Below are 24,731 nucleotides of genomic sequence, written 5' to 3' on the forward strand. Positions count from 1 at the left end.
ATTCCCGTTCTCCTAAAAATGCAGAAAAATGTTGACTGACAGATCTATGCTCGCCTACTCCTGCCCTGGACACAGGCTGGAAGAGACTGGGACAGGAGTGGGCCATTCAGCTCATGGGGCTTGCTCTGCAATTCCACAAGATCATGTCTGTGCTGCTGTAGCCTTAACTCCATTTCCTGCCTGCTGTCTATAACCTTTCATATCCCTGTCACTCAAAGTTATGTTCAATTCAGCCTTGAAGACATTCCATGGGCCAGTCTCCATTATTCTCTGTGGGGAAGCAATCCACACATTAACAAGAGAATAAATCCATCATTTCTGCCTGTTATTGGGAGAGCCCTGATTTGTAATCTGTGTAAGTGAGCTCTAGACTTTCTGACTAGGAAGCATTTTATCAGAACCTGTGTTGATGAGACGACCCTGAGAGTTTTATTGGTTTAAAATGATGTTACCCCTCATTTTTCTCAAAGCCAGTGACTGCTTACCCAATCTGCTCAACCTCTCTTCATAAGACAATCCTCTTCATGCCAGGAATCAGTCGAGTGAACCTTCTCTGAACTACTTCCAATTCCCTCCTGAAGGAAATGACCCAGAAATGCACAGAATATTTGAGCTCTGGTCTCACCAATACCATGAGCAGCTGGAACAAGCCGTCTCATCCTCTAAACTCTACCCCACTTTCATCTCCTGCAAAGTCAACAAGTTAACCTCAGAATGTGAAAATAAAAGGAAAAGGAGAGGGTGAGAAAAGAGTGTGTGGTACTCACAGATATCATACAGAAGAAGGAAGTTGCAGTCTGGGGTGAAGCTCAATCTTCATTCAGAGATAGAGGCGCAGCAGCAGCAGCTTCAGGAACTCATGGTCCAACTTCTGCAATCAGACAATAGGGGGTTCTGCTTGACAGGAAGACTGAACAACCTTCCGGTCCTCCAGGAATTCCAATTGGTCAATCTCCAGTCACAGCCCACAATGGTCTTTATGATGCGAGGGCGGTTGACCAAGACGAGACAGGCAGTTTAAAATACATGGACATCACTGGCTGGCACTGAGGCTCCAAGGCCTTCAAATTTCTTCGTCTCCTGGAGTCCCCTCTAGTACCCCTCCAATGACACACTCATTCATTTGGCTGAACTGGGTCTCACCCTCAATAATTTATGCTTTGAATCCTCCCACTTCTGCCAGACCAAAGGGGTAGCCATGGGCACAGGCGTGGGCACCAGCTATACCTGTCTCTTCGTCGGGTACACAGAAAAGTCAGTCTTCCGCAGCTACATTGATGACTGTATCGGTGCCACCTCGTGCTCCCACGAGGAGGTTGAACACTTCATCAATTTCACCAACACATTCCGCCTTGACCTCAAGTTCACCTGGACCATTTCAGACACCTCCCTCCCTTTCCTTGACCTCTCCCTCTCCATTAACGGTGACCGATTCAACACGGACATCTTCTGCAAACCCACCAACTCCCACAACTACCTGGACTACACCTTCTCCCATCCTGCCTCGTGTAAAAACGCTATCCTTTATTCCCAATTCTTCCGCCTCCACCACATCTCCTCCCAGAAGGACCAGTTCCACCACAGAACACACCAGATGGCCTCTTTCTTCACAGACCATAATTTCCACTCCAATATGGTCGATGATGTCCTCCAGCGTATCCTATCCACTTCCAAACCCAACCCACTCTCCAATATTAGCACCATCTGTCACCACTGCAAGAATTGGAAAACCTGCGCCCACAGCTCCCCTCTTACCTCTGTCCAATGCCCTGGAGGAGACTTCTACATCCATCATAGATTCACCTGCACTTCCACACACATCATTTCCTGTATCCATTGCTCCTGATGCGGTCTCCACTGATGCTGGACCCACAACCCAGAGGTCGAAAGATCGAAACCATCTTCTGCTATTGTTCAATCACACGTCGAGCTGCTTTCCTTTGGATCGGTGCTCTCTTCTGCAAGCTGCATTTGCATCGACTTACCCGAATGGCATGTGGCATGTCGATGCACTCGCCAAATCCACTCCATTCAAGTGGCGTGGTTTTAGAGGTCTTAGTGGCATTCTGTTCTTCGTCGGTTTACTCTGAACTAAATCGCAAAACCAGTTCTCTGCGATGCCAATCAGCTGGTCACTGGCCGCTCGGGTGTCAAAGAAGCGTTTCAAAACAAAATGGTTGAATTATCTGCCAGTGGAGAGAGCCCGGTTCCTGGGGACGTGACAAACAGCAGCAGGGAGACTGAATGAGAAGCAACTGTTCGAGAAACCTCAAATGTATTTCATAGTGAGCACGTCTCAGGTCACTCGAGCGGTGTGGGGCATTCATCGCGCGCCGGCTCTCTGGCTCATTGGTCTAGGCGTATGATTCTTGCTTAGAGTGCTTTATTGCGATGAGTTGCGAGAGGTCCCGGGTTCAAATCCCAGAGGAGCCTGCGGTCTCTCAAAAACTAGACTTGGGCAAAACTGCCTGATTAATTTTCTCAAAAAGCACCTTGGTGAAACGAGGTTGGGCTGTCTGGAGTACGGACAAGGCAGAAAACAGGGAAGTGAAATGGTTGGAGGTAGTGTCGAACAGGTTGACGTGAGCTGTGCGGTGTTTCGGGAATGTCAGCAATCAAGGTAGATTGGAAAATTGGGACAGCTCTCCTCGGAGAAACGAAATTTTCCAAGTCATGAGGGACCTAGAAACAGGAAATAATGTTGTGAAAATGCTCCCCCACCTGAAAGGATCCACAACAATTCGGCAGAATTTTAAAGTCACCGGTGGAAGAACGTTTTCGTACAGGGAGTGACTAGGGTCAGTAAGTCCCTGTCTGACATTGACAAAGAGGAAGAGTCAATGAACACAAAAGGGAATTCGGTGGTCACGTTCAGATGTGCAGATTTACGCTGAGAAGGCGAGAGAATGAAACGAATAGAGACACACGTTGACTTAAGTATAGAACCAGCGGAACGAAGGTGGGCCGCATGGCCTCCGTCTGCTCTGCGACACATGTTGTGATTCAGCGTGAAATCACAGTTCGACCAACAGAATGTGGGAATTTAGTAAAAACGTTTCTATTTACACAGCCTCCGTACGTCTGCGAAACAGCATATCACATGACAGCAGCGGAGGTCTTTGACATCAGTCTCGAACGTGCATGCCGCGTGCCAGATGAAAACCTGAAGTGCTCTGTGGACCGCGGTCAGAGCGTGGCAGCAGAGTGGCGCAGCGGGAGCGTGCTGGGCCCATAACCCAGAGGTCGATGGATCGAAACCATCCTCTGCTATTGTTCAATGCTACCTCGAGCTGTTTTCCTTTGGATCGGCGCTGTCTTCTGAATGGCATGTAGCATATCCGTGCACTCGCCAACTCCACTCCATTCAAGGGGCGTGCTTTTAGAAGTCGCAGTGGCATTCTGTTCTTCGGCGGTTTCCTCTGAACTGAATCGCGAAACCAGTTCTCTGCGATGCCAATGAGCTGGTCAAGTTGAAACAAATGCCTTGCATTTTCGTCCATTCCCTGCAGTAATTCGCCACCCTGGTTCAGACGTGAATGACAAGCATGTCAAAAACCGCATCACGACTCAGACACAGTTCCCCCACTATTAGGACGGATACCACCGATTGTGAATAACCTCAGAGAGAGAGAGAGAGACAGGCAGTCGCCGTGGACTCGACGGGCTGAACGGCTTGTGTCTGCGCGAGGAAGGTGCTACCTGTTTATGCCGTCCCACTGCCTGTCTCTGTCTTCAGTGTTGGACTGCCTGCAGTCCCTCAGCTCAGGACCGTGGGGAGGACTCTCAGTGAGTGAAGGTTTCACTCGGATTCTCTTCATCTGCGACACTTGGGGCTCAGATGTTAACTGCTGCGCGGTCGCAGCAAAGAAAGCGATGCCCACTTTGCAATAGACTTTCCGTAAGATTGCCGCGTGAAGACGATTTCTGAACACCAACAAGGATGCACAACAATGTGAATTTACCTGGGCGAAGAGTCCTCGGTGTCCATTTCTTTCTGTCCTGCCAGCACAGCATCTTTCTATCTCTCCGATAACAGACCTTTGGAGAAAGTTCACAATCAAAGTTGTTCATGTTCCCCGCATTAATGCAACTGACACCTCTCACCCCAAGGTTTTCAGAGAGAGAGAGAGAGAACAACGTGCAAGTAGAAATAAACTGGTTTAATTATCGAGCAGTGGAGATAGTCCAGTTCCTGGGGATGAGACAAACATCAGCGCCCCGGGGACAGAATGACAAGCAGAAGTTCTGGAAACGCTTTGCTGCTTGCAATTCTTGGAGCAATGTGGAATGTACTTCACACTGAGCAAGTTTCAGCTGGCTCAGAGTCTCCAATGTACATTGCTGTGTTTGCCGCCAGCACAGGGAGAGAGAACAATAGGAAGGACGTAGGAGTGAATAACGATCCGCGTGAGAGGGCGAATAACTGCTCATGGAGACTGTTAGTGGCTAACAATACGTAGTGTGTCATAGCAGACGAGGTGATAACAAGGAGTCGTTTGTGTGGTAGGGGTCAAGGACATGGGGGAGTTCAGGCCCTAACATCATGCAACTCGATATTGAAGGCCGCAGGGCTGTAAGTTCTCCAAGTGGAAAATGAGGTGTTGTTCTTTCATCTGGAGCTAGAACACTGCTGCAAGCCTGAGACAGAGATGTTGGTCAGGGACCAGGGTGATGTGTTAAAGTGGCAGGCAACCGCAAGGTCAGGGCCTTTTTCCTGCGGGCAGAACCGGGATGTTCTGCGAAGCAGTCACCCAGTTTATGCTTCTTGCTACATTGGGGAAACGACACTGTGAGCAGCGAATGCAGTGCACTAGGTTGTGGCAAAAGTGCTGCTTCACCTGGCAGGTATGTTTGAGCCCTCGGATATTCAGGTGGGAGCAGGTAAATGGGCAGGTGTCACATATTCGGCGATTGCTGGCGAAAGCGACTTGGCACTATGGGACGTGGGTGTGGGGTGTTGCGAGTAAAGGAAAAGTGGACCCGAAGTGTAACCCCCGGCACAACGGGTGCGTGTTGGGACCATAACCCATTCTCTCCTATTCACTCAGTGTCGTCTTGAGCAGCTTTCCCGTATAACAGCGCTCTGTTCTGCACCTCGCCTTCTCATCTGCTTCCGAAAAGAGCTTGGGCATAAATATTTCACAGTGATATACTGGCCCAATGTGCACAGTCGAGTTGATACACTCGTGGAGTTCTGCGTGGTATTCTCCTGTTCTCTGTATCCTATGGTGAGGAGGGCAATGCTTGTCACTGGCCGCTCGGGTGTCATAGAAGAGTTTCAAAACAAAATGGTTGAATTATCTGCCAGTGGAGAGAGCCCGGTTCCTGGGGACGTGACAAACAGCAGCAGGGAGACTGAATGAGAAGGAGCTGTTCGAGAAACTCTTTGTTGCTTGCAATTCTTAGAGCAATCGCAAACGGATTTCATAGTGAGCAAGTTTCAGCTGGCTCAGAGTCTCCAACGTACATTGCTGTGTTTGCCGCCAGCTCAGGGAGAGAACAATAGGAAGGACGTAGGAGTGAATAACGATCCGCGTGAGAGGGCGAATAGCTGCTCATGGAGACTGTTCGTGGCTCACAATTCGTAGTGTGTCATAGCAGACGAGGTGATAACAAGGAGTCGTTTGTGTGGTAGGGGTCAAGGACATGGGGGAGTTCAGGCCCTAAAGTTATGGAACTCGATATTGAAGACCGGAGGGCTGTGAGGTCTCCAAGTGGAAATTGAGGCGTTGTTCTTTAATCTGGAGCTAGAACACTGCTGCAAGCCTGAGACAGAGATGTTGGCCCGGAAACAGGGAGGTGTGTTAAAGTGGCAGGCAACCACAAAATCAAGGCCTGTTTAGTGAAACTGACACCTCTCACCCAAGGGATTCAGAGAGAGAGACAGCAGAAGAGCAAAAGTGCTACATCACTTTTCCACAAAAGCATCTTCGTTATACGAGATAGGACTGACAGAAGTAGGGGGATGGGGCTGAATTACCAATGCAGCGAACACAGCGAAGGGAAACTCTTGTTCATAGTTAGAACAGGTATTGCAGATTGTTCGCCCACACAATCCGAGTCTGAATGAATCCTCCAGCTGCGTTATTGCTCAAATCTGAGAGTGAAATTTCAGGAAGAGGGGAATTGATGTGATTGGAGATAGCGCTGGACAGGTTGTCGTGAATTGTGCCGTGTATGAGGAATGTCAATAATGAAGGCAGATTGGAAAGTTGGGACAGTTCTCCTTGGAGAACAGAAGTTTGAAATCTGGCCCAGTTGACGTTTTCCAAGACATGAGGGATCTAGACAGAGAAAATAATACAGTGAAAATGGTACCACGTCTGAAAGGATCGCCAACAATTAGGCAGAGTCTTGAGGAAAGGAAGGTAAAATGACATTATGAAGAACGTTTTCGTGCAGGGAGTGGTTCGGGTCAGATTTACACAGTTGCGCTGACACCCTTGTGGAGCTCTGAGTTGTCTTGTCCTCTTCTGTCGGTGTGTTCTGACCTCAAGTGTGAAACCTCTTCTCTCAGATGGTAATGAACTGGTGAAGTTGAAACACATGACTTGCTGTTTTTGTCCATTTCCTGCGGTAAAGAAACAGACGCCTGTGTAATAAAATACTTTCTGCAGGATTGCTGTGTCAAGGCAAATTCTGAACACCAAACAGGCTGCACAAGAAGGCACTCGTATCAATTTACCTGAGGGAAGACTCCCCGGTGTCCATTTCTGTCTGTCCCGATAGCACATCACCTTGCCATTTCTCCGATAACAGACCTTTGGAACAAGTTCAAAGCTGTCATTTGATGCATTCGTGTCAATGACGTCTCCTCCCCCATGTGATAGTGAGAGAGAGCAGAAGAGCGAATGGGCTCTGCCTTCCACCAGCACAGCTTGCAAGTAGAAACAAAATGTGCCAGAAGACTGAGGTTGGCTAACATGGTGCCACTGTTTAAGAAGGGCAGTAAGGACAAGCCAGGGAACTATAGACCAATAAGCCTGATGTTGGTGGTGGGCAAGTTGTTGGAAGGAATCCTGAGGGACAGTATTTACACATTTGGAAAGGCAAGGACTGATTAGGGATAGTCAACATGGCTTTGCGCATGGAAAATCATGTCTCATGACCTTGATTGAGTTTTTTGAAGAAGTAACAAAAGAGGATTGATAAGGATAGAGTGGTGGACGTGATCCATGTGGACTTCAGTAAGGTGTCCGAGGTTAGATCTCATGGAACACAAGGAGAACTTGCTCAAAGCTAGAAGACAGAGGGTGGTGGTGGAGGGTAGATTTTCAGAGTTGAGGACTGTGACCAGTGGAGTGCCACAAGGATCGGTGCTGGATTCACTACTTTTCATAATTTACGTAAATTATTTTGATGTGAACATAGGAGGTATAGTTAGTGAGTTTGCAGATGACACCAAAATTGGAGGTGTAGTGGACAGCGAGCAAGGTTACCTCAAATTTACAACGGGATCTTGATCAGATGGGCCAATGGCTGAGGAGTGGCAGATTGAGTTCAATTTAGATAAATGTGAGGGGCTGCATTTTTGGAAAAGCAAATCAGAGCAGGACTTATACATTTAATGGTAAGGTCCAGGGGAGTGTTACTGAACAAAGAGACCTTGGAGTGCAGGTTCATAGCTCCTTAAAAGTGGAGTTGCAGGTAGATAGGATAGTGAAGAAGGTATGCTTTCCTTTATTGGTTAGAGTGTTGAGTATAGGAGTTGGGAGGTCACGTTCAGAAAGGATGAACAAGGATATTGCCAGGGTTGGAGGGTTTGAGCTATAGGGAGAGGCTGAAGAGAATGGAGCTATTTTCTCTGGAGCATCAGAGGCTAAGGGGTAACTGTGTAGAAGTTTATAAAATCATGGACAGGGTAAATTAGACAAAGTCTTTTCCTGGGGCGGGGGAGTCAAGAACTAGAGGACATTAGTTTAATGTGAGGGGGCAAAGATGTAAAGACCTCCACCATAACCACCGTATTATTCTTATTGATAACTGAAATCTCCTTACAAATCTGTTTCTCAATTTCCCGCTGACTCTTAGGGGGGGTATATAATACCATCCAAATAAGGTGATTATCCCTCTCATTTCAGTTCCACCCAAATAACTTTCCTGGATATATTCCCAAGAATATTCTGCTTAAATACAGCTGTAATACCAACCCTTATCAAAAACACCACTCCCCACCTCGCCTGCCCCCTTTTCTACCCTTCCTATAGCATTTGTATTGTGGAACATTAAGCTCCCAGTCCTGTCCATCACTGAGCCACGTTTCTGTGATTGCTGTCATATCCCATGCCCTGACTTCATCTGCATTTCATGTTAGGCCTCTTCCATTGAAGTAAATTCAGTTTAATTTACCAATCCTAACTTGTTCTCTGCTTTGTCCCTACCTACCCTGACTGCTTGACTCACTCCTTTTCCCAATTGTACCAGTCTCAGGTTGATCTCTTTCCTCACTATTCCCGCCTAACTAGTTTAAAACCTCATGAGCAGCTCTCACAAATCTCCCTGTCAGTATATTAGTCCCCTTCCAATTCAGGTGCAATCTGTCCTTCTTGTACACGTCACTTCTACCCCAGAAGAGATTCCAACAATCCAAAAATGTGAGCCCTTCTCCCCTGCACAAGGTCCTCAGTCATACATTCATCTTCTCTATCCTCCTATTCCTACCCTCACTAGCTCATAGCACCGAGAGTAACCCAGATATTATGACCCTCGAGGACCTTCTTATTTCAATTCCTGCGTAATTTTCTTTGACCCTTCAGAATCTCATCTTTTTCCCTTCCGATGTCGTTGGTTCCAGTGTGTACAATGACGACCTGCTTGTCCCTCTCCCCTTTCGCAGCATTCTGCATCCTCTCTGAGACATCCTTGATCCTGGCACGAGGGAGGCAACACACCATTCTGATTATTCGCTGCTGGCTGCAGAAATGTCTGTCTGTGCATCTGACTAGAGGGTCCCCTGTCACAATCGAACACTTGGACCCCAGCATGCCCCTCATTACATTAGAGCCAGTCTCAATACCAGAAACTTGGCTGTTCATGCCACGTTCCCCTGGGAGTCCATCACCCCATACATTTTCCAAACCAGTATACTTGTTTGAAACGGGGATAGCCACAGAAGATTTCTGCACTAACTGTTTACCTCTCCTACCTTTCCTGGTGTTACTCCATCTATCTGACTGTATCTGCAGCTTTTCTCCCTTCCTATAACTATCTATTACACCCCCTAGCTCTTGTAAATTCCTCATTGCCTCGAACTGTCGCTCCAACAGATCCAGTCGATCTGATAGGATTCATGATCAAGGACACTTGCTGCAGACAATCCTCAGTAACGTGGAAACTCTCCCTAATCTCTCGTTTCCGACAGGAAGGGCATATGGCTCTACTAAAGGCCATTTTTGCTCATCCAAAATCTACAGACCCAGACAACAACAATTTCTTTTTGCTCTTAAAAAGATGTGCTCCAGGCTAAGTTAGCACTTATCACTTATAATTTTAAAATTTAATCAAGAGGAATTTTAATAAAACACTATAATCAAGAATGAACCCATTCTGCTCACTTCTGAACAGGCTGAAAATTGAATTAAAAAAAACTACGTTCGAACCCAAAAGAAAACCAACTTTCAGGGGCAGGGGGCGGGCACAACTATCGCCCCGCCTCCTATTGTTTCCGAATTCTTGGAGGACTCCTCCAGCCACGCCCCCTGAATTGACGAAGACGTCACTCATCAGGACCCCGCCCCTATACGAGCTGGCGCATGTGCAGTGTAGCTCCCGCAGCGGGACGGCGGCCGAAGGAACAAGGACCGAAACCGCTGGGTCCAGCAGCGCGTTCCGGGTCCGGGGATCCTTCTTCAGAACACGGACAGGTCTCAGAGACATCCCGGGGGAGGTCACCAGGCCCAAGCGCCAAGACCTGGCTCCTGCTCCCGGGGAGAGGAGATGGCGAGACAGGGTAGGATTGGAAACCGCGGGAGGAGGGAGACTGGGGAGTTTATAAACTTCTCGGGGGAGGCCTGAGGTCTCCAATGAAAGCCGCACAGGCCCACTGTTGACTTCACCGGCGAAGGACCCCTCGGGTTGCCCGGGCAACCGACGGCCATCTTTGTGAGGGTCAGGCGGAAGTTGTCTTTGGGCCGGGCTGGCGGGCGGCCATCTTGGTGAAGGCACCGTTCGCCGTCATTTCCGGGAGGTAATTCCAACCTCGGGGCAGCCTTTGTATCAACTAAAATTTCCTCATCTCACTCTCTGGGAGACCTGGCCCTGAGCTCGGTCTGTGTGCCCTTAAAACAGGAAAAGGAAGTGGGAGACAGGTCCAGAAAAAAACAACACTTAGATGGGTTGTGAATTTGAGGTGAATTAATGTGATAATTTGTGCCACTGGAACAGAATGTGGGTGTTTCCGAGATGGCAGTGAGCAGGAGGGCATTGACGTGTTGGTGTTAGTTTCAGTTTGTAGACAAGAGAAAAGGGCGAACACCAGGAGTGGAGGAAAGACATGAGGATGGATTTGAATTTCAATGCAGGGGGAGGAATAATGTGTAGGATTCGAATTTAATACAGTCAGCAAATAGATAGGAAAAGTGTTCTGTAGAAAGTTGAACTGTCCCCTCAGTCTTTTTTCCATCTTGTGCGCACAGTGATGTCTTTTGGACATTTCTTTTACAGGATGATGCGAGTTTCAGATGGGAAACTCAAGACAAACATCATAGCATGGAAACAGACCCTTCAGTCCAACTCATCCATGCTAACCAGATATCCCAACCTAATCTAAATCCACTTGGCAGCAGCTAGCCCATATCCCTCCGAACCCTTCCTAGTCATATACCCATCCAGATGCCTTTTACATGTTGCAATTCTACTAGCCTCTACCACTTCCTCTGGCAGCTCATTCCACACATGCACCATCCTCTGAGTGAAAAAGTTGTCCCTTGGGTCTCTTTTATATCTTTCCCCTCTCACCCTAAGTCTATGCCCTTTAGTTCTGGATGTCCCCCACCCCAGGGAAAAGACTTTGTCTATTTATCCTATCCATGATTATGATTTTATAAACCTCTCTATAAGGTCAGTCTCCAATGCTTCAGGGAAAACAGCCCCAGCCTATTCAACTTCACCCTATAGCTCAAATCCTCCAAACCTAGCAACTTTTTGTAAACCTTTTCTGAACCCTTTCAAGTTTCACAACATCCTTCCGATAGGAAGGAGACCAGAATTGCATGCAATATTCCAAAAGTGGCCTAACCAATGTCCTGTACAGCTGCAACATGACGTCCTAACTCCATTAATTAATACTCCAACTAATAAAGGAAAGCATGTCAAACACCTTCACTATCCTATCTACCTGTAACTCCACTTTCAAGGAGCTATACACCTGCACTTCAAGGTCACTTTGTTCAGCAACACTCCCTGGGACCTTACCATTAAGTGTATAAGTCCTGCTAAGGTCAGCTCAAGATTTGACAGTTGGATGACTTGGGCCATAGTCTGGCGTTTGGATCACCAGGTGCTGGGGATTTGTAAACTTTTAATCCCATCAATTTCCCCCAACACCATTTATACACAACTGCTCATTTCCTTCAGTTCTGCTCTCAATGGACCATGTGTTCCCCAACATTTTGGGAATGTTACTTGTGTCCTCCTTTGTGAGGATCAGAGCAACGTATGTGGTGAATTGGTCTGCCATCTCTTTATTCCACATGAGACCTTTGCCTGTTTCTCAGTGTAATTGTTTTCACTAATGCTATTTTTGCCTCTTCACATCCCCCATTTCCCCTTTTCATCAATCCTTCTGTTGAAACCTGAACTGCTCCCAGTCTTCAAATCTGCTGCTTTATTTTTAGCCAATTCGTACGCCACTTCTTTGGATCCAGTGCGATCCTTAATGTCCCTTGTTAGCTGTGGCTAGGCCACGTTTTGTGTTTTATTTTGTCAGACAGGATGGAACAACTGTTCCTTCTGGTGCTATTTAAATGTTTGTCATTTCTTTCAATAATGTTCCCTCATTTGTTGTAGCCTGTTCTTGTTTCTGCCATTGCTTTAGATTGAAGTCCCCAGTCTCTGAATCAACTGTGTTCCTCTTCATTTTAATGGAATGTTCTCTCACTCAGTTCTTCACTCTTCTACAAGGGGCCTCTCACAGCTACATTGCTGATTATTCCCTTCTCGTGGAGGAATTAACACTTTGGAATTAAACCGCCATTATCCAACAGAACCACAGCCACTTCTGCAATATTGTGTCTCCCTCCTATTGGAAGGATGTTGTAAACATGAAAGGGTTCAGAAACGATTTGCTAGGATGTTGCCAGGGTTGGAGGATTTGTGCTATAGAAAGAGGCTCAACAGGCTGGGGCTGTTTTCCCTGGAGCGTCGGAGGCTGAAGTGTGACCTTATAGAGGTTTATAAAATCATGAAGAGCATGGATAGGGTAAATAGGCAAGGTCTTTTCCCTGGGGTGGGGTAGTCCAGAATGTGAGGGTAATTGGTTCAGGGTGGGGGAGAGGGGCAGGTGTAAAACTGACCAAAAGGGCAATTTATTAACCCAGAGGATGGCACAAGTGGTGGAGGAAAGTACAATTACAACATTTAAAAAGGCATCTGAATGGGTATATGAATAGGAAGGGTTTAAATGGAAAATGGCTAATGGGATTTGAATGATTTGTAACATAGACAATTGGTGCAGGAGTAGGCCATTCTGCCCTTTGAGCCTGCACCACCATTCAATACGATCATGGCTGATCATCCTTAATCAGTATCCTGTTCCTGCCTTATTTCCATAACCCTTGATTCCACTATCCTTGAGAGCTCTATCCAACTCTTTCTCAAATGAATCCAGAGACTGGATCTCCACTGCCCTCTGGGGCAGAGCATTCCACACAGCCACCACTCCCTGCTGAAGAAGTTTCTCCTCATCTCTGTCCTAAATGGTCTACCCTGTATTTTTAAGCTATGTCCTCTGGTTTGGCACTCACCCATCAGCGGAAACATGTTTCCTGCCTCTAGCGTGTCCAATCCTTTAATATTCTTATATGTCTCAATCAGATCCCCTCTCAGTTTTCTAAACTCTAGGGTATACAAGCTCAGTCGCTCCAGTCTTTCAGCGTAAGGTAGTCCCGCCATTCCAGGAATTGACCTCGTGAACCTATGCTGCACTTCCTCAATAGCCAGAATGTCTTTCCTCAAATTTGGAGACCAGAACTGCACACAGTACTCCAGGTGTGGTCTCACCAGGGCCCTGTACAGCTGCAGAAGAACCTCTTTGCTTCTATACTCAATCCCTCTTGTTATGAAGGCCAGCATGCTATTAGCCGCCTTCACTACCTACTGTACCTGCATGCTTACCTTCATTGACTGGTGTACAAGAACACCCAGATCTCTTTGTACTGTTTGGTACAGGCGTGTTGGACCAAAGGGTGTTTCTGTGCTTTATGTCTATGACCCTGGCTTTCCAACGATGTTTGCCACGTCTGTATGTTCAGTTTTTCTGTTGTCGGTGTTAATGCCTCGATGTCTCATTTTGTTCCCCCCTTCCCGGGTCGTTAACCATTTTGTGTCTGGTTCTTCCTCAAGAAGCTGCATTGCAGTTTCACCCTGAATTGGCACTTTTTTTTTGCTTCCCAAAATCAGACCTGCTCACTCTCCGCAATATCCCAGTGTTGTGAAAGATATTACCTTCCAGGTGGAGTTATCCAAAATGCAGAGAGATGTCAGTCTTGGCTTTTTTGCTTTTCAGCCCCTGGAAGATCCTTCAGGAGAATTAGTTAGAGCGGAGTGAGATGGTGCTTTCAGTTTTGTGGAATACAAAAGAGTATTCCGTAGAAAGTAGAATTCCTTGTTCAGAATTTCTACCCTGGACAGACAGTGATGACCTTTGTAATCTCTTTTTACAGAGTATTGGAAAATCTGAAGACGGAAGTTTCAAGGTCAACAGATGAAGGGCTTATGCCCAAAACGTTGACTCTCCTGCTCCTCGGATGCTGCCTGACCTGCTGTGCTTTTCCAGCGCTGCAATTTTCGACTCTGACTCTCCAGCATCTACAGTCTTCACTTTGATGTCAATGTCTGACAGTCACTCAGTCCATCGGGACCGCAACAGTTTTCAACTATGAGTCTGTGAGAAGGAGGAAAGCTTTTTGGTTCTCATTTGAGTACGTTTTCAGCATCAGTGGGATTGGATGAGAGACCCAACTGTTGCAGCGCACTGAATGAGGAGTGTGTAGCAGCTATACGGCCTGGAAAGAGGAATTCACGACGTGTTTGTGCGCGACTGAAGCTTTGGCCATGGAGAAACCCGAGGAATCCCGCCCCGTGGAGAAACCATGGAAGTGTGGTGACTGTGGGAAAGGCTTCCGTGCTCCGTCTGCCTTGGAGATTCGTCGGCGCAGTCACACCGGAGAGGGGCCGTTCTTCTGCCCTGAGTGCAGGAAGGCCTTCAGCAATTCCTCCGCCCTGCAGGCCCACCAGCAGCTCCACACAGGGGAGAGGCCGTTCCCCTGCACTGAGTGCGGGAAGATCTTTAGCAATTCCTCCATCCTGCTGAAGCACCGGCGGGTACACACAGGGGAGAGACCCTTCAGCTGCCCTGAGTGCGGGAAGGCCTTTACACAGGCGTCCATCCTGCTGACCCACCGGCGGATCCACACTGGGGAGAGGCCGTTCTCCTGCCCCGAGTGTGGGAAGGGATTTAGTCAGGTGGGCAACTTGCATGTGCACCAGCGGGTCCACACTGGGGAGAAGCCCTTCACGTGCCCTGAATGCGGGAAGGCCTTCAGCTATTCCTCGGACCTGCTGAAGCATCAGCGCGTCCACACCGGGGAGAGGCCCTTCAGTTGCCCCGAGTGCGGGAAAGCCTTCAGCGATTCCTCCGACCTGCTGAAGCACCGAAGGGTCCACACGGGGCAGATGCCCTTCAGCTGCCCCGAGTGCAGGAAGGCCTTTAGCGATTCCTCTGCCCTGGTGAAGCATCGGCGAGTGCACACGGGGGCGAGGCCCTTCAGCTGCCCCGAGTGCGGGAAAAGCTTTGCCCGGGCCTCCAACCTGCTGACCCACCGGCGGATCCACACGGGGGAGAGGCCCTTCAGCTGCCTCGAATGCGGGAAGGGCTTCACCCGCTCTTCCCACCTCCGGAGCCACCAGCGAGTTCACGTGCCATCGCAGGGTGATTGAAGGAGTGACGGCCAAGTGTCATTATCGACTGGACGATCAACCCAGTTCCAGGGACTTCCGGGTTCAATTCCCACCGCGACAGATGGTGGAATTGGAATTTGGTCAGAAATCTGGAGTTCAGAATCTAACGGTGAAACCATTTTAGGGGTGTGGGGGTGGAGAAACCCCCATCTGATTCACTCAGTTGTCCCAGCTGCATCCTTTACCCGGTCTGGACTGTACGTGACTCCAGACCCACAGCTGTGCACCCACTCCCGCCCCCCAAAAAAGCCCCTGGCAAAGGAGCGGGGAGAAACTTACTTGGACACAGGGTATGGGTTGAAATTGCTGAGTGAGGCAATACTTCCTCCGGGTTACGGCTGTACCAAGGATCCAATTACAAAGAGACAACTCCGTGCTGCCCAATATTAAAGGAAGGGGGGGGCGGGGGTCTGTGTGCACTTTGATCTTGAGGTGTTTTTTAAAAAATCTACTATGCTTTCTCTGCCTTTTTGCTGGGGGTGGTGGAATCTGAAGCTGTAACAAAGTTGGGTCACAATAAAGGTTACCTGAAGTTACCCCCTGGCTCAGACTCTCATTGAAAGCTTTGAGCTCCAAGAGGTTTTGTTTTAAAGCTGCTCATTTCTTTCAGCCTCCTGCAGAGTTTCCAATGTCGTGTATCAGATGGAGCAGTGAATGAGGAGCCAGTACCGTTAGAATTTTTTCCGGAGTGCAGAGTGCACCATGTCATTGGCATTGTAAGGTTTCCTGGCAGCACCAGGAGCTGTGGGCTGTGTTCACTGGGAACGATGTGGAAGTGCCGGTGTTGGGCTGGAGTGGATAAAGTGATAAAATTACACAGCACCGGGTTATCATCCAACAGATTTATTTGGAAGCAGTAGCTTTCGGAGTGCTGCTCTTTCATTGGGTAGTGATGGAGCAGGAACATATCGCAACTGATCACAGTGTCATACTACTGATAGGATATATGGAACAAATCAAGATTGTAGTTTAGTCTTTCAGCTTCTAGAATGGGTTGTGGGTTATGTAATTAATATGTAAAGCTCAGAAGTACTTTTGAGTCACATTCTTGAGATGACTTAAGGTTTTATAAAAATCAGTGACATCTCAGCTGAGTACGTGAAGGATGTGAGGTTTGACTCTGTCTGTATCCCAATCTTGAATTTCCAAAGTAGGAATTTATAAAATATTACATGGATTGACTGCCTGCAGATTGTGTGCTTTTTTGATCAAAATTGAATGTATCTGCAAATGCAAATTTACCCCATAGACCTGTGTGTGTCTGTGCGCATGTGACTTTGTGTGTGAGAGTTTGCCTGTGTGCATGCTTGGTAATGTATGAGTGTGATGAAGTATAAGCCTATGAGAGGGTGAGAGTGGGTGGTATGTGTCTCTGTCTGAGAGACAGCGTGTACACGAGAACGGTATAGATAAAAGTGAGGAATTGCATTTTGCTTAAAAAAAAAGGGAGGACTAGTAGCAGTTACTGGCAGGGCCCTGGGTTATGTTGTAGAACAGAGACATGGGGGTGTGGTTCAGGTACATAGTTCTTTGAAAGTTGCATCACTGGTAGACAAAGTGGTGAAGAGTTGTTTAGCCCACTTGCCTTCATTGTACACACTGTTGAATGTTGGAGTTGGGACATCATTTTGAAGTTGTACTTTTAGAACACCAAGTGCAGTTCTGGTCGCCCTGTTATGGGAAGAATACTATTACAGAAGGTTCGGTAAAGATTTACCAGGATGTTGCCAGGACTGAAGGGTTTGAGTTATAAGGAGAGGCTGAGACTTTATTCACTGGAGTGGAGGAGGTTGAGGGGTGACCTTATTGAGATTTGTAAAATCATGAGGGGTGCAGGCAAGGTGACTCGCAAAAATAGTGAGGAGCATGTTTGGTTAGGTCGAGTCACAGGGGAAATTAAATATTGGCTGTACCGTGTCTTTTTCTCCTATTGGCATTTGACACTTAAATTTGTCATTAATCACAGCATTGCCACAGAGTGGACAGCGCACGCTCCTCGGTGTCAGCAAGAACGGCGCATGCTCCTAGCTGTCCGCTGCAACGGGGCGCGATCTTCTTTAGAAGCCAATGAGGAGCCTTGGAGGACCGAACAGAGGGTAGTCCTCCTGCCAATGAGAACATCCCCTATTGTCTGAATGCGGAAGTTGTAACTGAAAGGGGCACAGGCTGGACTGAGAACCGGTAGGGGTGGGCTGCCTTAGAGTGGTTGGAAGGTGGGAGGCTTGCTGTGTCTGTATTGTCTGCAATTCTGTATGTAACTGTATTGTTTAATGTACAAATGTCATTGTCACTGTCTTGTCATATGTGGAACTGGGATTTGAGGTTTGTCCTCATCTCCCTGTAAAATGGTCAAACGGTAGGGTTTGGGGCCTAGCTTTGCTGCTCCTTTCCCTTGTAAAATTGCTGTCTCTTGTACAGCTGTAAATGTTTATTGTAAACTGTTTTGTAATTTGTTTAATAAAATAAAAAATGCGGAAGTTGTCCCATGAGCTTCTGAAGCTGCTGCTGCACCTCTCTCTCTGAATGAAGATTGAGCTTCACTCCAGACTGCAACTTCCTTCCTCTGATTAACATCTGGGAGTACGGCACTCTCTTTTCAATTTCTTATTTCATTGTGGGCTTCAATTGTTGACTTGCAGCAACTGAATGTAAAGGCAGTGAATCCACGGAGGAGCAGTCTCAGGAAATGTTGATCCAGGTCTGTGTCTCAATTGGCAAACACAGTCCCACAGTGTGAAGTTGTTATAGCCTTTGCTGTGGGGAAGAAAACAGCAGAAAGGAAGTGCATTGTTTAATTGGTGATATATGGGGATGTGGAGAAGGGGAGGACTGCAGGTGTTGAAGATCAGAGTCAAAAAGTGTAGCACTGGAAAAGCACAGCAGTCAGGCAGCTTCCAAGGAGCAGGAGAGTTGAAGTTTCGGGCCCGAGCCCTTCATTAGGAATGATGTGTGGATGTACAAAGGGGTCTCAGTGTCCTTCTACACCAGTCACTGCCTGTTGTCAGACAGGTGCAGCAAGCAATCAGCAAGGCAAGTGTTATATTAGCAAGAGGAATTGAGTTCAGAAGTGGGGATGCCTTCCTGCAGTTAGGTTGGGGGAGGGGGTCATTGAATATATTCACGGCTGAACTCATCTGATTTTTGAACAACAAAGAGGTGGATGATTCTGGGGGAACACAAGAAAATGGTTTCAAGGCCAGTATAGAACAATTACAAGTCGGACGGCACAGAAACAGACCATTCAGTCCAACTAGTCCGTGCTGACTATGTTTACAAACTAAACTCATTCCACCTGCCTGTGTTTGGTCCATATCCCTCCAAACCTTCCGGCTTTTGCTGCTCCTTGGATGCTGCCTGAACTGCTGTGCTCTTCCAGCACCACTAATCCAGAATCTAGTTTCCAGCATCTGCAGTCATTGTTTTTACCTCCCTCCAAACCTTTCCTATTCATGTCCTTATCCAAACATCTTTTAAACGCTGTTACTGTACCTGCATCCACCATTTCCTCTGGACATTCATTCCACACACAAACCACTCTCTCAAAGGAAAAAGGTGCTCCTCATATCTCTTTTAAAATCTCTTCACCTCGCACTTTAAAATTTGCTCCTAATCTTGAAACAACTCCTGCCATTCACCTCATCTATGCCCCTCATGATTTTTATAATTCTCCTATAATGTCGCATCTCCACTTCCTGTGTTCCATTGAAAACATCCCAGCCTATCCACCTAGATGTAGGTAAATTAATATCCAGTTATGATCTGTTCAAAACTGGTGCAGGCTCAAAAGACCAAATGACCTACTCCTGCTCCCAACTCTCTCACTATGTCCAGGACAGTAAGAGACTATAAGACAGGAGCAGATATTTGGCCATTCACCACATCGGGTCTGCTCATACCATTCAATCGTGGCTGATCGGTTTGTCAACTCCATTCACCTGCTTTCTCCCAATACGTCTCGATCTCCTTGATACTCAAGAACTTACCTATCTCAGTTTTAAATATACCCAGTGACCTGGCCTCCACAGCCTTCTTGTCAAGGAATTCCATAGATTCACCACTCTCTGGCTGAAGTTTTTCCTTTTCTCCATTCTAAAAGGTCTTCTGGTCCTAGTCTCTCTTACCAATTGAAATATCTTCCCAATGTCCAGGTCGTTCAGTATTAGGTATGTTTCAATTAGATCCCCCTCCTGGTGAGTATGGCCCTGTTAATCAGCATGAACCAGACCTTTCAGGATGTGGTACAGCAGGGATTAGGTTCAGCTAACTGAAAATGGAGGGAGAGTGTGTGGGATGGAGATCTTCAGCTTCTCTGGAATAAGGGATGAAAGAGATATAAATCAGAATTGATCGGATGGGCTGATCGGCCAAAGAGTGGCAGGTTGAGATTAATTTAGAGAAATGTGAGGTTTGCATTTTGGTCAAGCAATCCAGGCAGGACTTGAACAGTTAAGGGGAGTGTTGCAGAACAAAGAGACCTTGGTATGCTTTCCTTTATTGGTCAGAGCATTGAGTACAGGATTTGGGAGTTCCTGTTGCGGCTGTGCAGGAACAGGAACATGTGGTTAGGCCACTTTTGGAATACTGCATTCAGTTCTGGTCTTCCTGCGATAGGAAAGATGTTGTGAAACTTTGAAAGGGGTGGGAAAACTTTTATAAGGCTTGTTGGCAGAGTTGGAATGTTTGAGGTACAGGGAGAGCATGATAGGCCAGGGATATTTTCCCTGGAGCATCAGAGGCTGAGGGGTGACCTTATAAAAGTATATAAGGGGCATGAATCAGGGCAAGGTATTTTCCCCAGGGTAGGGGAGTCCAGAACTAGAAGAACATAGGTCTGAGGTGAATGGGGAAAGGGAAGTGAGCAGAAACGTTTTCACGCAGAGGGTAGTGGAGGTGTGGAACCTGCTGCCAGAGGAAGTGGTGGAGGCTGAAATAATGACACAATATAAAAGGCATCTGCATGTATGAATAGCAAAGGTTTAGAGGAATGTGGGCCAAATGCTGGCAAATGGAACTGTGTTAATTTAGGATGTCTGGCTGGCGTCTGTCTAGGTTAGGGTGGATTAGCCATAGGATGTGCAGGTTAGGTGCATTAGTAAGGGTTAAATGCTGAGCAATAGGGGTTGGGGATTGTGTGTGGATGGGTTACCCTTCGGAGGGTCGGTGTGAACTCCCTGGGCCGAGTGGCCTGCTTCCATACTATGGAGCTTCTCCGATGGGAAGATGGTTTGCAAACTGCGCAGGCGCACTGCGGACCAGACGGCCGCCGTTCGGAGCATGCGCAGTGTGGGGGCTCCCGCTGCCGGCCTCGCTCCATTGGTGATGTCACAACACGGAAGTGGCCATGTCAGTTTCAGAGTGCAACTCCTTCCCTCTGGGGAACTCTGCATCCAGGGAGGGAGGGGGAATCTGTTCACTTGTAGCAACTGGAGTGAATCCAGGGAGGGTGCAGACTCTGCAAACTAAAGGTGAGGAGAGACGGATAAATTGGGGGGGGGGTGACCTGAAAGACTTTTATAAAATGAAGAGGGGCGGGGAGAGGGTAATTAGACAAGGTCTTTTCCTTGGGATGGGGGAGTCCAGAGCTGGAGGTTAATAAGTTAAGGGTGTGGACGGGGGTGATTTAAGCGGCTTAAAGGGGTATTCTTTTTACGCAGAGGGTGGTGCATTTATGGAATGAGCTGCCAGAGGAAGTGGCTCAGGCTGGTACAGTTGCAGTATTTTAAAAGTCATCTGGTTGGGGATATGAATAGGAAGGGATCAGAGGGATTTGGGCCAAGTGCTGGCAAATGGGACTAGATTAATTTCGGATATCTGGTCAGCACCGAAGAGTTTGATCCAAGTGTCTGTTTCTGTGCTGTATGTCTGTGACTCTGGCTTTCCACAAACATTTGCCACATCTTTACCTTCAGTTTCTCTCTGGTGTCTATGTTAATTCCTTGATGTCTCATTTTGCTCCCCCGCTTCCCGGGGATGTTAACCATTTTGTGTCTAGTTCTTCTTCAAGAAGCTGTATTGCAGGTTCACCCTGAATTGACACTCTTCCCAAATCAGACCTGCTCACTCTCAGCAGGATCCTAATGTTGTGAAAGATATTAACTTTCAGGTGGAGGTATCCGAAATTCAGAGAGATGTCAGTTTTGACGTTTTTGCTTTTCTGCCCTGGAAGATCCTGAATCAGCACTTTCAGGGGAATTAGAGTGGAGTGAGACCAGAGGGGGAGAGAGAGTGGGATGATGCTTTCAATTTTGTGGAATAACAAAAGAAAAGAATGTTCCGCAGAAAGTAGAATTAATTGCTTGTTCAGAATTTCTACTCTGCACTGACAGTGATGACGTTTGTAATTGCTTTTTACAGAGTATATGAAGATCTGAAGACAGAAGTTTCAAAATCAACAGGTGAAAGCCTTATGCCCAAAACATTGACTCTCTGGCTCCTTGGATGCTCCCTGACCTCCTGCGCTTTATCAGCACTGCACTTTTCAACACTGACTCTCCAGTGACTGCAGTCCTCACTTTGACGTCAATGTCTGACAGTCACTCAGTCCATTGGGAAAGCAACGGTTTTCAACTCTGATTCTGTGAGAAGGAGCAAAGCATTTTGGTTCCTGTTTGAGTAGGTTTGTAGCATCAGTGGGACTGGATGAGAGACCCTACCATTGCAGTGCACTCAGTGAGGAGCGTGTAATAGCTGTACGGCCTGGGAAGAAGAATTCACATTGGGGAGGGTCTCCACACGTGTGCAGCTAAAGCTTCGGCCATGGAAAAGCCCAAGAAATCCTGCCCTGTGGAGAAACGATGGAAGTGTGGCGACTGTGGGAAAGGCTTCCGTACTCCGTCTGCCCTGGAGGTTCATCGGCACATCCACACAGGGGAGAAGCCGTTCTCCTGCCCTGAATGCGGTAAGGGCTTTACCCAGGACTCTACCATGCTGACCCACTGGCGTATCCACACAGGGGAGCGGCCCTTCAACTGCCCCGAGTGTGGGAAAGCCTTCAGGAATTCTTCGAACCTGCTCAGGCACCAGCGGCTCCACACTGGGGAAAGGCCCTTCAGCTGCCCCGAGTGCGGGAAGGCCTTTGTCCGGGCCTCCCACCTCCTGACCCACCAGCGGGTCCACACAGGGCAGAGGCCCTTCAGCTGTCCTGAGTGTGGGAAGAGATTTACCCAGGCCTCCAACTTGCGGACCCACCAGCGAGTCCACACAGAGGAAAGGCCCTTCAGCTGCCCCGAGTGCTGGAAAGGCTTCACCTGCTCCTCCCGCCTGCGGAGGCACCAGCGAGTTCACGTGCCATCGCAGGGGGATTGAAGGAGCGACGGCCAAGTGCCATTATCGACTGGACTGTCAACCCGGTTCCAGGGACTCCGGGGTTTGCATCCCGCCCCGACAGATGGCAGAACTGGTATTCGGTCAGAAATCTGGAGTGCAGAATCTAACAGTGAAACCATTTTCGGGGGTTGGGGGTGGAGAAACCCCCATCTGATTCACTCACGTCCTTTTTAGGGAAGGAAACTGCCGTTGTGGGAAAGGATTCACTCAGTCGTCCCAGCTGCATCCTTTACCCGGTCTGGCCTACACGTGACTCCAGACCCACAGCAGTCTGGTTGACTCTACACTGCCCTCCACCCGACTGGCAAATGCATGGAGAGAAATTTACTTGGAGACAAGGTATGGGTTGAAATTGGTGAGTGAGGCAGTATTTCCTATGGGTTACGGCTGTAGCAAGGACCCAATTACAAAGGGACAATTCGGTGCTGACCAATAGTAAAGGAAGAGAGGGGGGTGGCAATGTGTGCGGTTTGACCTTGAGCTGCTTATTTTAAAAAACAGCAACTTTTTCTACGCCTTTTTGGTGAGGGGGGGGGTGCGGGGGTGGAATCTGAAGCTGTAACAAAGTTGGGTCACAATAAAGGTTACCTGAACTTACTGCCAGGCTCAGGCTCTCATTGAAAGCTTTGAGCTCCAAGAGGTTTTTGTTTTAAAGCTACTCATTTTTTTGCAGCCTCCTGCACTGAGTTTCCAATGTCGTGTATCAGAAGGAGCAGTGAATGAGGAGCTAGCATCGTTAGAAATTGTAAATTTTTCGTGAGTGCAGGTACTGCATCGTTTCATCAGAATTGTAAAGTTTACTGGCAGCACCAGGAGTTGTGGGTTGTGTTCACTAGATACGCGTATCTTTACAATTAAGAATACCTAAAATGATATATTCAGAAACATAGTTGAAGTCTGAAAGCATTTTAAATTTTTTAAAAGGGCTGTTGAAACCTTTCTGAAACTTGCACTGAATTATATGCAGTTTAACCACAGCTCAGGACAGGTTGGAAGGGGTGAATGGCCTGTTCCTAGTCTTGTGAAATTGGTTCTGACTATGTAGAAATAGAGTCATAGAGTTGTACAGCATGGAAACAAACCCTTCAGTCCACGCCGACCAGATATTCTAAATGAACCGAGTGACCCATTTGCCAGAATTTGGCCAATGTCCCTCTAAACCCTTCCTATTCATATCCCCATCCAGATGCCTTTTAAATGCTGTAATTATATCAGCCTCCACCACTTCCTCTGGCAGCTCATTCCATAAACGCCATAAACGCACCACCCTCTGCGTGAAAAGGTTGCCCCTTAGGTCCCTCACAAATCTTCCACCCCCTCCCCCCAACTCTATGCCCTCTAGTTCTGGACTCCCCCCTACCCCCAACCCTGGGGAAAAGAGATACAAAAGTTCATTTACTCCCCCCACAGGATAAAGAGTTGCCCAGAGGGAGGGGGTTTCACTCTGAACCTCACAAGACCAGTTCTGTGCAGTGACATCAACTATGGAGTGAGGGGGTGGGGTAAGGTGTCTGGGTAATGGGGTGGGGCCAAGCTGAAAGCAGTCCATACACAATTTGCAAAAATCCCAACCCGAGGAATCCACCCGAGGCAGATGGGAAATGGAAGCCTTTCCCACAGTTGCCACACTTCCACGGTTTCTCCACGGGGCGGGATTCCATGGCTGAAGCTTCAGTTACACACAAACGTGTGTGGAGCCCCTCCCCACCCAGAATTCCTCTTCCCAGGCCCTATAACTGTTTCAGGCTCCACACTCAGTGTGCTGTAACAGTAGGGTCTCTCATCCAGTCCCACTGATGCTGAAAACCTACTCAAACAGGAACCAAAAAGCTTTGCTCCTTCTCACAGACTCATAGTTGAAAACTGTTGCAGTCCCAATGGACTGAGTGACTGTCAGACATTGACATCAAAGTGAAGACTGTAGACGCTGGAGAGTCAGTCGAAAAGTGCAGCGCTGGAAAAGCTCAGCAGGTCAGGCAGCATCCGAGGAGCAGGAGAGTCAATGTTTCAGGCATAAGGCCTTCATCTGTTGATTTTGAAACTTCCGTCTTCAGATCTTCAAATACTCTATAAAGAGAGATTACAAAGGTCATCACTGTCGGTGCAGGGTAGAAATTCTGAACAAGCAATTCTACTTTCTGTGGAATATTCTTTTCTTTATTATTCCACAAAATTGAAAGCACCATCCCACTCTCTCTTCCCCTCTGTTCTCACTCCGCTCTAACTAA

At 47.7% G+C, this 24,731-nt stretch overlaps 2 protein-coding genes and 1 non-coding gene across 3 annotated transcripts in view; all 3 read left to right on the forward strand.

Moving 5' to 3' along the window:
- The window catches only part of LOC132808533 (gastrula zinc finger protein XlCGF7.1-like), a 218,418-nt gene that overhangs the window by 122,058 nt on the left and 71,629 nt on the right, over positions 1 to 24,731 (forward strand). The gene's annotated exons all lie outside the window — the stretch shown is intronic.
- On the forward strand, positions 3,199 to 3,270 carry trnam-cau (transfer RNA methionine (anticodon CAU)). The gene has a single exon. It is a non-coding gene; the product is annotated as a tRNA-Met (tRNA).
- Positions 9,751 to 22,909, forward strand: LOC132808558 (gastrula zinc finger protein XlCGF26.1-like). Its single transcript, XM_060822176.1, has 3 exons — positions 9,751 to 9,949; positions 13,881 to 15,129; positions 22,024 to 22,909. Exons 2-3 carry the CDS (start codon positions 14,272 to 14,274, stop codon positions 22,480 to 22,482), a joined length of 1,317 nt encoding a protein of 438 aa, XP_060678159.1. The 5' UTR covers positions 9,751 to 9,949; positions 13,881 to 14,271; the 3' UTR covers positions 22,483 to 22,909.

Source organism: Hemiscyllium ocellatum (assembly GCF_020745735.1).
Source record: "Hemiscyllium ocellatum isolate sHemOce1 chromosome 27 unlocalized genomic scaffold, sHemOce1.pat.X.cur. SUPER_27_unloc_7, whole genome shotgun sequence".
Taxonomy (NCBI): Eukaryota; Metazoa; Chordata; class Chondrichthyes; order Orectolobiformes; family Hemiscylliidae; genus Hemiscyllium; species Hemiscyllium ocellatum.